General features: G+C 47.5%; 1 protein-coding gene across 2 annotated transcripts in view; it reads left to right on the plus strand.

Annotated features, from left to right (window-relative positions):
- Window positions 1-13,825, plus strand: part of Gria1 (glutamate ionotropic receptor AMPA type subunit 1) — a 328,214-nt gene that overhangs the window by 211,592 nt on the left and 102,797 nt on the right. For both annotated transcript variants that reach the window (XM_059270597.1, XM_059270596.1), the window contains exons 8-10: window positions 3,442-3,546; window positions 11,969-12,079; window positions 12,828-13,034. In XM_059270597.1, the coding sequence (XP_059126580.1) occupies window positions 3,442-3,546; window positions 11,969-12,079; window positions 12,828-13,034 (423 nt within the window). The remainder of the gene's footprint in view (window positions 1-3,441; window positions 3,547-11,968; window positions 12,080-12,827; window positions 13,035-13,825) is intronic.

A 13,825-nucleotide genomic window follows, 5' to 3' on the forward strand; every position in this document is an offset into this window, starting at 1 on the left:
TAGAGCTGAGTGTGGCACTCAGGGCCCCTCTATAAGATGCTACTTGATATCCGAGATACAGACGCCAGAAGACGTTAGGAATTCTCTCTCTCTCTCTCTCTCTCTCTCTCTCTCTCTCTCTCTCTCTCTCTCTCTCTCTCTCTCTGTTTTGTTTTTGTGTTATCGAGACAGGGTTTCTCTGTGTTGTTTTGGTGCCTGTCCTGGATCTTACTCTGTAGACCAGGCTGGCCTCAAACTCACAGAGAACCGCCTGGCTCTGCCCCCTGAGTGCTGAGATTAAAGGTGTGCACCACCACTGCCCGGTAGGAATTCTTAATTTCAGGTCTGCCTCTTGTGCTTATTCATGGCACCTACCCCTAGAATTCTGACTGCCTCCTGTGAAGGTAAATCATAAAACTTAAGCATCATGCTTCATGGGATTCCTGTGAATGCAGATGAAACTTCATAAGTGCACAACGCTTGGGAAATGGTGGTAGAATCAGGGTCATCCTTAGTAACAATAAAAATTGCTAGGCATTTGCAAGGACAAAATTTTTGTCACAAAGTATCTTATTTACCCTTAAATTAACCTTACCACAATTAACTCAAACTGATCCATCAAACACATAAAGAAATTGAGTCACATGAGATCATGCAATGTCTTATTACCAAATACATTGATATTTGAGACTAGTGCTGAAGAGCAGGTGCCCATTTGTATTGTTAGTGATGATTTTTCATCACTAACAATGGTAGTCAAGTTTGTCTACCATCCACTCACGTACACATTTGTCCCACTGCTGTCTAAATAAATTACTTAAACTGAGACCTAGCCACCAAACTACCCACCTTGAACCTAAAGCCCTGGGAGAGCTGAGCCTGGGCCAGGGTGACTGTATCAGTTCCCTTTCCATTGCTGTGATAATACAAGGCAGCTCATAGAAGGAAGAGTTCGTTTGGGCTTACAGTTCCAGAAGGATGAGTCCATCATGGCAGAGAGGCATGGCAACATGCACTCCCAGTGACATACTTTCCCTAGAAAGACTGGACCACCTAAACCTCTGTAAAACGTGCCAGCAACTGGAGACCGAGTATTCAAATACATAAGCCTTTGGGGGAACATTTCCCATTAAAACCACCACAATGACCAAGGTGAGAGGAAGGTGGAGTCACCGACTCCTTTCTCATATTCTCTGTAGCAGATTCCATGTTTTGATTTTTTTTTCTGCCAAGCAAGGATGGTCCGGGATTTTCTAGGAGCAGAGACATCTCCAGCTTGCAGATGAAAGAGCGAAGAGCTTGTATCATTTGCTCAGTGTTTTGAGCCTGTCACGGCCTCCCTCCTGAGACTTAAACCAGAAAGTGATGAAAGAAAGGGTCAGCTTTAGAACAGGCACACACACACACACACACACACACACACACACACACCAGCTATCCTCCCTGACTACTGTCTGAAAAAGAAAACTCTGCATGCCTTTTTTTCAAGCTTTTGAAGGGGAGAATATAAGCAGTGCTGGGTCATAAGGCAGAACCTCTATTTGTAACAAGTAGAAACTCACCTTGACACCCATAGGCAGGGGGGAGCTGAGGACGCAGGGTCACCATCAGGGACTGTGACTTTGTTTCCTGGACTCATCCTCAGCTTCAGGGTTACTCAGTCTCTACAGAGAAATGGACTTGGGTCCCCAGATCGTCTACTGGATCTGAAATCTGAACTGGAAGATTCAAATCTGTGCAAGTTCAGTCTGGCTCATTTGAAGAGAGAAAATTCCCATGCCGTAGATTTTTTTGATCTGATAGGAGCGATGTTTGAGCCATCTGAGATGTCTGCAAAGCCTTGCACACTCTGGCTGAGTGTGAGGTATCCTTTGTGTTTTGGTTTCCACTGCACTAGTACATTAGCCATGTCTCTTAAGGTAGACAGGCAGGAGCTTTGTAACCTGGAGACTGAAAAGTGTGAATCACCCAAGGACACCTGACTATCAGTAGGGAAGCTGGCATCAAATCCAGGCCCTTGGATTTGCAGGTATTTTATTGCCTGGATTCACAAAGGAATTAAGGCACCTTTACCAACCATATCCAAGGCATCAGTCCTAAGGCTGGCTTCCAGTGTGAATTCTCCTCCTGACTCATCCACGGTGACACCCCTGTACCTCGGTTTCTCCATCTTTAGTTGCTCCTCTGAGCATGCAGAGTGTGGAGGGAGTGTTTGGCTAATGATAATGGGAAGATATCCCATGAGCATGCCCTCTGCCTTCTGTTAATGCTTGCCTGAAGCCATAAGAGAGACTGACCCCTGTTAAGTGAGGATGTCCTCTCTGCACTGAAGCCAGCCACGACAAAGGGTGGGAGTTTCAGCCTGTGGGCTGCTCCGAACTTCAACACATGTAACATTCTTGGGATCTGAAGTTTTGCTCCAGCAGGAAATCAAACAAATGATGGGCATGATGGCTGGTATCTGGGCTGGGTGTTTCCAGGCTCTTGGTGTGTTATTTCAGAAGGAAACAAAGGCTCACAGAGGCTGTAAAGAAGCAAGAACACTTTACTCAAAGCAGAGTGTTAGCATAGATTAGAAAGAGGTACGCTGTCAGAATCGTCAGTGTGCCACGTTAAGTGAGGGTACTTGAGGGCCCTGTTTATCTTTCAGTCTTCCTTTTATGAGGTTCCAAGGAAGGCAGAGTTAGGTTACTAGGGGTGTAATTTTGGTGGTTCTCTATTTTTTGGTAGACAGACTTGAATTAATAGGTCTTTGTTCACTGTGCATGTCTCTCCCCATAATGTATCTGATCTCAGCCATACACACACACACACACACACACACACACACACACACACACACATACACACACACACACTATTGCATAGGCGTAAGTCTGTAAATAGGAGATTCCCCCTAAAAGTTCACTCAAAGAAGAAGCAGCTAGCTTTACGGCACATGTACCCCCAAACCAGTCTAGACCAGATTGGTCCATCTTCAATGGTTTCAGAATGTGTTCCAAGGCACATTTGAATAGAAACAGGGCATTTTGAAGAGGTTGCTAAGGGGATTAGTTGTTTCCATGGCTTAACCCAGATGAATGTGAACTCCATGCAGACAGGGGTCCTAAGTCGCCAACGGGTTGCTAGGTGCACTGTTCAGAGAGGATGTGTGCACAGCCCAGTCAAGCAGACTCCCAAGCTAATAAGCTCTTCTGTATGCTTGCCTGCCTCAGTGGCACATGCCTGTTATCCCACCACTTAGGAAGGAGAGGCAGCGGGGTTAGGAGTTCAAGGTCATCTTTGTCAGGTTCTTATTGAGTTCAAAGCCGTATTGACACCATTTAAGACACCATTTCAGAAAACCAAAAACTACACACACACACACACACACACACACACACACACACACACACACACACACACACAACAGACACAGGGACAAAAAGGAAATGAAAATGCTGAGTTTGCCTCTGTTTTCAGGTACGATTCGAGGGTTTGACCGGAAACGTGCAGTTTAACGAGAAAGGGCGCCGGACCAACTATACCCTCCACGTGATTGAAATGAAGCATGATGGGATCCGCAAGGTAAGGGCCACCTTGGCTGACCAGACTAAGTGGAGGCTCGGGCAGAAGTGAGGGTCCTGGACACCTGCCTTGTCTACACCTTTGAAGATGCTCAGGCCATGTGTATTCCGGACTCCTCTGGTCTCTACTCTGCCACTTGTGGCTTGGGATTTGAAGAGAGTCAGGTTCCTTCTCTGAGAATTGATTCCCTCTCTGTAAACTAAAGATGCAACTCCCAGATTTTTTTCTGGCAGTGTATGAGAGCCATGAAACAAACAAACAAATAAGCACTCTGAAAATAGGAAGAGCCTGGCCTACTCACCTTTACCTGTCACCCCAACGTTTGAGTGCCTGAGGCTTGAGGATTATTGCAGGTCTGAGACTAGCCAAGGACATAGAATGAGATTTGGCCTCATTTTTTTAAGAACTTGAAGACATAAAGTAATAGATGTATATACAGTAGCAGTGATGTTACTGGGGATTCTGAAGAACTCTAGAATGTTTAACGGTGAGGTTAATCCTCTTCTGATTGTCCACATCTATTCTCCACAAAAGTCGAAATGAAAAACACATTTGCGCGTGTTCTTATATAACATTAATATTCATATCAGACCTTTTAAGATGAAATGCAGATCCTTTGGTCTTACTTAAACCCTAAGACCCAGGGTGATTTAGTCACTGTCAATTCCTTCACCTTTGACCTTTGACTTCCTTCATGCCACTCCAGGCAATCTGGTTTCTTTCAGTTCTTTGAATTCACATGCTCCTTTCTGCCCTGGAATCTTCACAGACCTAGGGAGGATGGGCTCTTCACCCTGCCGCTGTCTTTCCCTTGGTCGATACCTCCTCAGCCTTCAGCACGTAGAGCAAAGGGTATTCCTTGGAGACAAATTTCCTGGCTGCTTTCTTCTGTTGCTTGGCAGCCTCTGTCTCCCCTGCCCTCAGCCTTCATCATGGCTGCTTGCTTGTGTTGAGAATTTGGAAGCTAGTGGAGGGCTGTGGGTTTTCAGGATCCTGGAACCAAAGTGCAACTTCTCCACTTATTCATCTGGGATCTGGGCAGATCTCTGAGCCTACGTAGACAGAGCTCACCATGATAATGCTGACCTCCTGGGCTCCTTGGGATGACTCAAGGCTCTCTGCTGTTTGGAAGTTCTAAATGCTATCCCTGGTACCTGGAAAGCGGGCACACAGTATCTCAGACACAGCGCTCTCTGTGTCTCCAACGTTAGGTCACATATCCTCACCCTGGCCGCACAGGTCACTGACCGAAAACTAATTTTCAATGAATTAAAATCTAAAAATTACCAGGTGCTGCACAGCCACATGTGGCTCCTGGGGATCACATCGGACAGCGCAGACCCGGAGCACTGCCGCCATTGCAGAAGATTCTAGATAGCTCTGAGGACACAGCGTTCTCGGCTCCCTGAAGCCCAGACACCCTACTCCACTGTAGAACCCACCTCTACTCTCTAGACTGGCTCAGCTCGTCAGGGCTGTGGGATCTGCCTACAGTTGCCATAATAGACTGTTACAAACCATGACTTCAAGCCACACAAGTATTTCACCTTGTGGTGGCATATGTGGATGGGTTTAAATAGTCAAAGTGCTGGCAGGACCATGTTCCTTTCTGGAGACCTCCTTTCATTTGCCCCCTTTATTCTAGAGGTTTCCCACTTTCCAATGCCTGGAGTGCCATCTCTAACCACAGGCTCAGAAACACCGCATCTCTCTGACTTCGTTCCATGGGCACAGCTGTGGAAGGCTCTACTTTAAAGAGCTTGTTAGCTAGGTGGGCCCCACCCAGATGATCCAAGCTCCTCTCTCTCTATCTCAACTGTGTGCCCCTTTTACTAGAACCCGGTCAAACTTGGTGTCTGCCATAGGGACATCTTTCAGGGGAGATGGTGTTAGCCTGCCCACCACAAGAGTCTGGTTTTGTCAGCTTGATTCCTCCAATTCCTGCTTCTAGAGAAGGTACTTTCTTCTCCTAAAGTATTAATTATCCAAACCCTCAACTTCCACATCTCTGAAATGGGAACACATCATGCCTAGGTTATCTCAGTGGTGTGTTCAGTAGCTGTGGAACACGTCAGATGCACACACTGGCATCTGGATGGTCTGAGATGGCTTCTTCACCTCTTTCAGGGCATGTGTGTATCTAGTGTAGCTAGTACTAGCCAAAATGAGACATATCCCTTTGTCTGTGGGTAAACTAAGACAGAAAAGCCCATTAGGCTTCACAAGGTCCCAGGGAGCCATAGCTCAAGAGACACCTTACTCAGGGCCCCTGACTTCCTAGCCCCTGTTTATCTGCAGCTGCTATCAAGGTTGAAAGGATCCAATCGACACAATCAGGACAGTGCTGGGGTCCAAGGGTACACCAGGAGAATCCTGCGGCTCCTGGAAGGGACAACAGACCCATGACCTCATTCCCTAACCATAGTACATTCAAAAAAGCTGTGGCCCTTACCTTACAGTGGAACGCAGATGCTGTCGGTGGTTTGTAAAGGGCTGGAACAGTAAAGAAAACCGGCAACCATGAACCTGGGCTGTCCTCAGAATCACTATAGTGACTATTGTTACCACTTGCCAGTGGCACAAGTTTAATACCTGTACAATGCCTAAAAGCTAGGCATTTGTACTATTAAAATATGGAGATTGTGCCTGGTCTGGTGGCACAGCCCTTGATCCCAACGCTAGGGAATGTGAGGCAGGGGGAACAGAAGAAGTTCAAGATCAGCCCGGGCTACAAACAAGAGACTAGGGAGGCTGCTGGTGGGAATCCTCCTCTCCCCCAGGTAGTGGGAGCCCTTTACATGAAGCCAGACTCCTGTCCACCATTAACAGTGCATTGAGGAAAGGGGGTAATGTAAGGAGTAGATATGAGAGTCAGACATCATCTATCTGTGCGTCATCCTTCTGATAGTTGCTAAACCTAGCTAGGTCTGGATATTTAAGTGAGAGGGATTTGGCTGAATAACCTCTAGTTCATCTCGGTTCTGGCATTTTAGATGACCCTTGAAAAATTCCACGTGGTAGTGTTTTCACCAGCCTCTCTCTCCAGTCACACCGTCCATCTCCAAACCAGACTACGGTTCATTGTGGAAGTGGAGTTAGAGGCTTTCCTCATAGATAAACTGCCTTTGGTGTGACCTTGCCAAGGATTACAGGACCTTTACTGTGACTCTAAGCCTTGCCCTGACTCTGCCCAGAGAAGACTCTGTCTTCTCTAGACCTTGGCTTCATTAAGAACTTCCCAGAAGCCGGGTGGCGGCAGCGGCGGCGGTGGCGGCGGCGGTGCACGCCTTTAATCCCAGCACTCGGGAGGCAGAGCCAGGCGGATCTTACTCTGCACTGGTCATGTGACCTTGAACAAGTCCCTCAGCCTTCCTGAACCTCAGTTACATCAACTCTGGTGAAGGGGAGGGTGTCTGCCTGTAATCCCAGGACTTGGAAGGCTGAGCCAAGAAGATTACTGTCAGTTCAAGGGTAGCCTGGGCTATGCAATGAAACCAGTTTAAAAAGAAGAGAGGGAGCCGGGCGGTGGCGCACGCCTTTAATCCCAGCACTCCAGAGGCAGAGGCAGGTGGATTTCTGTGAGTTCTAGACCAGCCTGGTCTGCAGAGTGAGTTCTAGGACAGCCAGGGCTACACAGAGAAATCCTGTCTTGGAAAACCAAATAGAGAGAGACAGAGACAGAGACAGACAGAGAGACAGAGGAGGGAGGAAGGAAATGAGTGGGGAGCAGTGGAGGAAGGAAAGAAGAAATTGATCTCAAAGGATTGGATGAGATTATGTCTACACTTCCACAGTACAAGTTTGAGGAAAGCAGCCTCTGCATGCATGGGCTCATGTTTTAAACTCCCTTCTGTCTTCCACAGAGACCTCACATGGTTCTGTATGCACTGCACAGGAGCATACACAACCACTCATACAGCCTTCAAACCCTCAAGCAAATGGATGTGCCTGGTGTTCTAATCACTGGGCTGTTCTCAAACTCACTTTCTAGTGACTAAATCCTTTCTTAGAATGTGGTGTTAAGCATTCTTTGTCTACAGGGATCTGCCTCTCAGAAAATCAATTCCTCTGAATCTCTGCCTTCAGGGCTTTTACTCAATCAGACTCCAAGCAAATTAATACCTACAGTTTTTGAGAATGACCTTGTGCTAGTTTCACGGACACTGCGAGGCCTTACCTGCCCTGTGTAACAGCAGCTTTCTCTCCCTGGTTCAGGGCTTCTGGGAAACTCCAGTCCCACCTGTATCCTGCTCACGGCCTAGGCATCCTGATGCAATTGGACATCCCACTGAGATGCTAGAGTGCTAAGCTTCCTTCCAGCAAGCTTAAAGTTTCAGAGAGCAGATTTGGCCCTGGCTCTGGTGATGTTAAGTCCTGTGAAGTCCCATTTAGAAGTATGACTTCCAGGTGGGCTTAGGGATCCTTCTCTGAATGAAACATCTTGTCACGTTGGGATGGACTCACACATTTTCACACTGGCCACCCACAGGAGAGCTTCAGGCATTCCACTAATGATCCCACCATCAGGGGACCAGCAGTGGAGATCGGACTGCCTTTGCCTATTGATTGTGTGGCTAGCTGTTTCCGTGCTTACTGATGGCGTCTGACATCTTCCCCTGTCAACTTGATTTGAGTGCCCCCTTCCCTGGCCTGGGTTTGTACTCAGTTTTGGCCTTGCACATAACTAGGCAGGGAAGATCACAGTGACTGGAATTCCTACCAGTACCTCCAGTGTCGTCTTTTTCCAGAAGAATTCATAACTTTCAATTCTACATGCCTCCTGGAAGTTTTGAGTCCTTGGCATCCAATTTTTCACATACAAACTAATTTTAGCCTAAGATACGACCTCAATACGGCCATTCCTCCATCTTCACTGGCCAAACCATGGCCCGTGTCCGCTTCCCTGCCATGGTCATCAGCTTCCTCACTACCACAGGTCCTACTAGGTGTTTACAGCCTGACCTCGCTTACCTCACCACATTTCCACCCTAGGAGCTGAGGAGTGTGTTTCAAATATACAACGAATCATACTGCTTAGAACTTTTCACTGGCTTTTTACCTCCAGGAAAATGCAGTAGTCTCTTGACCTCAGCCTCCAGAGCCCCAGGCATCAACGCTTGCTCTTTTTCTCTGGCTCATTGCCTTGCATTGTGGAGGCATTGCTCTGTTCCTTGGGTATCACTTTTGCTATCCTTCTATCAGACATCCCTACACCATGTTCTGAGATGAAGTTGGAATAAGCTTATTAATTTCAGCCTTTTAGATGTGCTAGCTTGCCTAACCCTGGGTGCTGTGGGAACTAGGCTCTGAAACCTAGCTCTTTAGTGCGGGGGAAGTGAATCTCTTGTTTAGTCAATGTCTGGTTCTTGTCATTGTTTGCTGAAGTGTTCTGCTTCATTAGAAGCAAAGAAACATACATTACAGCTGGGATAAAAATAATTTGGTAGAAGTTTTGCAAGTTGAGATTAGTGGATTGAGATCAATGAGGTTTGGCCGTAGGGCTCAGGCTGAGAGTTGGGTGTGAGAAGGCATCACTGTCCACTACGGTCTTTCTGGGTGTCAAACATTCAGCAAACAAGTGAGAAAGAAAGAAAATGGGCAAGCTGCTGGAAACTTGGGAAAGAGCGGTTTGGAAGAGAAGCACATCACTCTCCCGGCAGGCATTCCACGCACCAGAACACAAGTGTTCCTCCCAATGGGATGCAAAACGGGCTGTACTTCTGGTTGGACAGCCACTTCCCGCTATCTCTACACTATGAAAGGCAAACGAGATCGCCTGGCGGTCAGCTAGGCATCTCTGCCACAATAAGCAACGTTGTGATGACCCTCGTTTGGAGAAATTGGGAGCTGTGGCTTCAAAGGCAATCCTGGGGTACCCATGTATAAATTCAACCTTATGGCTGCGGGGAAGATCAAGTGAATCCACAGTTCTGTGATCACCTGCTCTTTAAACTTCATCCACTTAAGAATATCCGCTCTATCGTCTGGACTCGTTTCCGAAGTTCAAAGAATCTTTAGAGGCAGATGGAAAATAGGAGATCAAAAAAAATTAAGTGGCCCCAGGAGAAGACTTCTCCCTGTCAGAATTTTTTTTAAATCCTCTCCTGAACAGTGGGCCCCAATCTTTACCAAACTACTTACTCTGATTTGCTTTCAGATAGAATCAAAGCCCCTACACCTCCTCAGTAGAGAATCAAAGTCCCATATGGTAATCCAGCCCACAGCTCTCATCTCCAAAGCCTCCTCAGACACCCTTGCCATCTTTCTGTGCATCCAGCTGTGGAGCCCAATATCCATTTGAGTCTCCTGGCTCCTAGGAGGTGTGAATGCGAGCCTTTGCATCCAGATGTCTCTACCAACGCTGACAAGATCATGTCTTCTTTTCCCGCGAGACAGCTAGGGAAAAAATTAAGCTTGTTTAGGACTGAGGAGATGGATCAATCAACAGAGCTCTTGCTATGAAAGTGTGAATTTGATCCCCAGAACCTGTGGAAAAATGAGCCACGTTCAACAGCATATACCTATAATCCATGCAATGGGGGAAGCCTTCCAGTTCTTGTACTACCATGGCAATCCAGCAGCCCTGGGGAAGTTATCACTCCACATCACAGTGTCCTCACACCTAATACAGGAGTGAAAACTGGCAAATGTCATGGGATTTTAATGGGGATGGAGGGAATTAAAACACAAAAAGCATTTAGAAGAACAAGGAGCATTCACCACCAGCGAACTGATTCCTGCCCTCGGTGATAATAGCTGCTGCGGGCAATAGACGAATGGGCAGCATCCCAGGCCAACAGCAGGCACTGCCCAGCTGCATCACCTCAGGAAGTGAACAGACGAGGTGGTAGAAAACTCACTGAGCCAAAGCAAGAGCGTGTGTATAGCTGCTATTGTGAATAGCCGTAGATCACAAAGAACCCACTGGTGTCCAGTGAAATAATCAAGGTGAAGGGCCACACAAACCAACCTTGTGGATGGTGCCTCAGTTTCTGTGCTGAGCTCTGGATACTGCTCACTTTCCAACTCCTGCCTGTGAACTGCCCGCTCTCCATCATTTTCCCTTTCTCTCTGCAGCTGGAATGACAGACATCACTGCCTGGAGAAAGGGGGGATGGAGATGAGAAGGGAAGGGAAGAGGGAGGAAAGAGAAAGGGAGAAGAGAGACAAGGAGAGGAAGGAGGGGAGAGGAAGAGAGAGGGAGGGAGAAGAGGAAGAGGAATCTAAGGGGAAGAAGAAAAGAGAAGTAGGAGAGAGAGGTATAGGCAGTCTAGATGTGTGTTTGTGTGTGTATGCACTTGTCTGTGTGTATACTGTACACACGTGTGAGTGCTGTGTGCTGTGCACATATGTGTGCATGTGTGTATATCTATGTGTGTCTGTTCTGTGCACATATGTGTGTACATGTGTTAGCTAGATTGTTCTGTTGTCCCAAACCTTCCATGATTCCCTGCTGCCTTCAGAACACTCTCCACTGCTTGGCCTGGCCTTCAAAACCCCCTGCTACTTATACTCATGCACCCACTGCTCTCCCAGGTGAAGCCTAGCTGCTGCCCACTGAACTTGTCTATGTTGGCAGACTTCTGCCTGCACAACAGGACTATCCTCCTCCTTGACCTGGGAGGCTCGGGCTAAGCCCATCCATCATCTCCCACAGCCCTTCCCTCACACAACATCCCACTCCAGCCTTGTGCTTCTCTGAAGTCCTCTGTCACTCACTCTCAGCATTTCTGGACTGCGTGTCTGTGTGACCCATGTCTTCTCAGGTGATGTTCTCCGGGAAAACACTCCCTCTTAGACACCTCAGGATCTCTCTCGACCTTGTTGCGTACCACTAAGTGTTTTAACTCAGAGCCATGCATGTAATTGGGATTGAATAACTTTTCTGAAAGACTTTGGGCAAAGTATTAATACCCTGCCGATATTTAGGAGTTAATTTTCTTTACCCTTGAGCATGACTTGGTATTGCAACAATCAGGAAAACCAGCAGTAAATGGAAGATAGCGAACTTTCCCAGGAAGATAAATCTGGATGGGAAAATGTAGGGACTCTAAAAATGAGGGAAGCGTTTAATCAAACTGCTGTTTAGCGTAGGTGTGGGGGGGAGGGTTAATATTCAGAGGGGGTATGGATTGGCTGTGCAAACAACTGCAGAGAATTAAATCCCACAGCCCTCCCTTTCACTGTCCTATACAGTTTAGATAAATAAAGAGTTAAACTTTTGTTCTCCTAGGACAAGCTCTGGGCTTAGTCACCACTGTGAGGCGGTGCACTGGGGACGGAGAGGGGATCTGGGGTGCATCTTACCTCTTGGTGTTTCTGCCTACAGCACCCCAGACTCTGGTACACCGATCACTCTGCCACCACACCCAGCTCCAAGATTCCTCCTCAGATCGTGTTTTTGCCTTGTTCTCATTAACAGATTGGTTACTGGAATGAAGATGACAAGTTTGTCCCTGCAGCCACCGATGCTCAGGCTGGAGGGGACAACTCAAGTGTCCAGAACAGAACCTACATCGTCACTACAATCCTCGTGAGTATGCTCCTTCATCAGGTTTACCTGAAGTTCAAGGTGGACCCACCCAAGCACACCCCACTTCAGAGTGAAAGCTGCCAAGACTACGCCATAGATGGAGATGGTGAAGCTAGTCACAGCCATGCACGCATGCTTGCCGGGCCAGCACTCGGGGAGCTGAGAAGGAGGGTAGAGTTCCAGGCCAGCCTCTGCTGTATAGTGAGACTCTCTCATAAAAGAACAACAACAATAATGATGACAAAATCACCGAGACTGGGAAAAGACATGCCTTGTAGATGAGCAGTTCTGAGTTTTCACTCAGCGTCCCTGAGATCTACTCTTACCCTGCATCCTCTGATAAGCTACATCCAATAATCTATCCAAAGGCATCTTTAAAAAATACATTGCAAATGACCTGGGTTCAGCACCCTCTTCTGACCTCCTCGGGCATCAGGCACACATGTAGTGCACAAACATACATGCAGGCAAAACACTCATACACATAAAAAAAAAATTTAATTATAAAAATAATATAATTTGGAAAGTCATGTTACATTTCTGTGATAAAAGTATTCTTATTTTAACAGCATTTATTTTCTTTTCCCAAGAAAAACTTATAACGGAGTAGGGGACAGAAATTCAGGAAACTTATTAAGGGGTTAGAGAGGTTTACTGACATTGGAAGGATCCTCCTCTGCCAGATCAAAGTCCTCCCCACTCACAGATGCACCCACAGGCCACACCCTCTGTCCTATTTCTCCACCAGGAAGATCCTTACGTGATGCTTAAAAAGAATGCCAACCAGTTTGAGGGCAATGACCGCTATGAGGGCTACTGTGTGGAGCTGGCTGCGGAGATCGCCAAGCACGTGGGCTACTCCTACCGACTCGAGATCGTCAGCGATGGCAAATATGGAGCCCGGGATCCCGATACGAAGGCCTGGAATGGCATGGTGGGAGAGCTGGTCTATGGAGTAAGTGCCTGGGGAGAGGGGGAGGGATCATCATGAAGGACAGGGGAAGGGAGCAGACAGGAAAGAACTGGCTGGCTGGATGGCTCTGTGCATAAATTGACTCCCACACTAACTAGCGCTGCTGCTGAACAGAAAGTCATCTACTGTCTTCAGACACAGGGATCCAAATTCTTGCTCCTAATTCACTCAACCTGGCTCAGTTGACCATGGTCTAGCACAGGTAACAGCATAGATAGCTCCAGGATCAGCTCTCTTGGGGCAGATAACACAGCGTCACCTGTGGCTCCCACTGGGACTAGATGCCCCTGCTCCCAGGTTCACACTGGGGTCACTCTTTGCTGTAATCACTCTTCTGTGGCTTCTGATCATCCAGCTGCCCCCTCGTGCTTCGTTCTCTTGAGCCTCCCCTGCCATCCTCCATCTCTAACTCCTCTTCCAGAACGCTCCTCCAAGTCCTCTTTTGTCCTCCTCATAGCAGGCGAGACTTCCCCTCAAACTGCCCTGGCTTCCTGTTCTAGAACCTCATCCCTGCTCCACTGTGGCTCGCTCAGCCTCACAGTCTGTTCATTTGTGTGGTAGGGGCAGGCCCAAGTCATCTGTGCGGTACACCGCACTTAGAGCAACTCCCTGGACAACTACTGCAAAAGCATCAATACATTGAAGCAGTCTTGAGCAGGCACTGGACGGCCAGTGGTGTTTTCAGCGTCTAGGGAGTCGTGGGATGCCAAGATTCCCAGAGCTTGCAAACACCCTAGAGTTTAAGAGACAATAGTAGAGAGCTGGTTAAGAGC

The sequence above is a fragment of the Peromyscus eremicus genome, chromosome 8a (genome assembly GCF_949786415.1).
Source record: "Peromyscus eremicus chromosome 8a, PerEre_H2_v1, whole genome shotgun sequence".
Taxonomy (NCBI): domain Eukaryota; kingdom Metazoa; phylum Chordata; class Mammalia; order Rodentia; family Cricetidae; genus Peromyscus; species Peromyscus eremicus.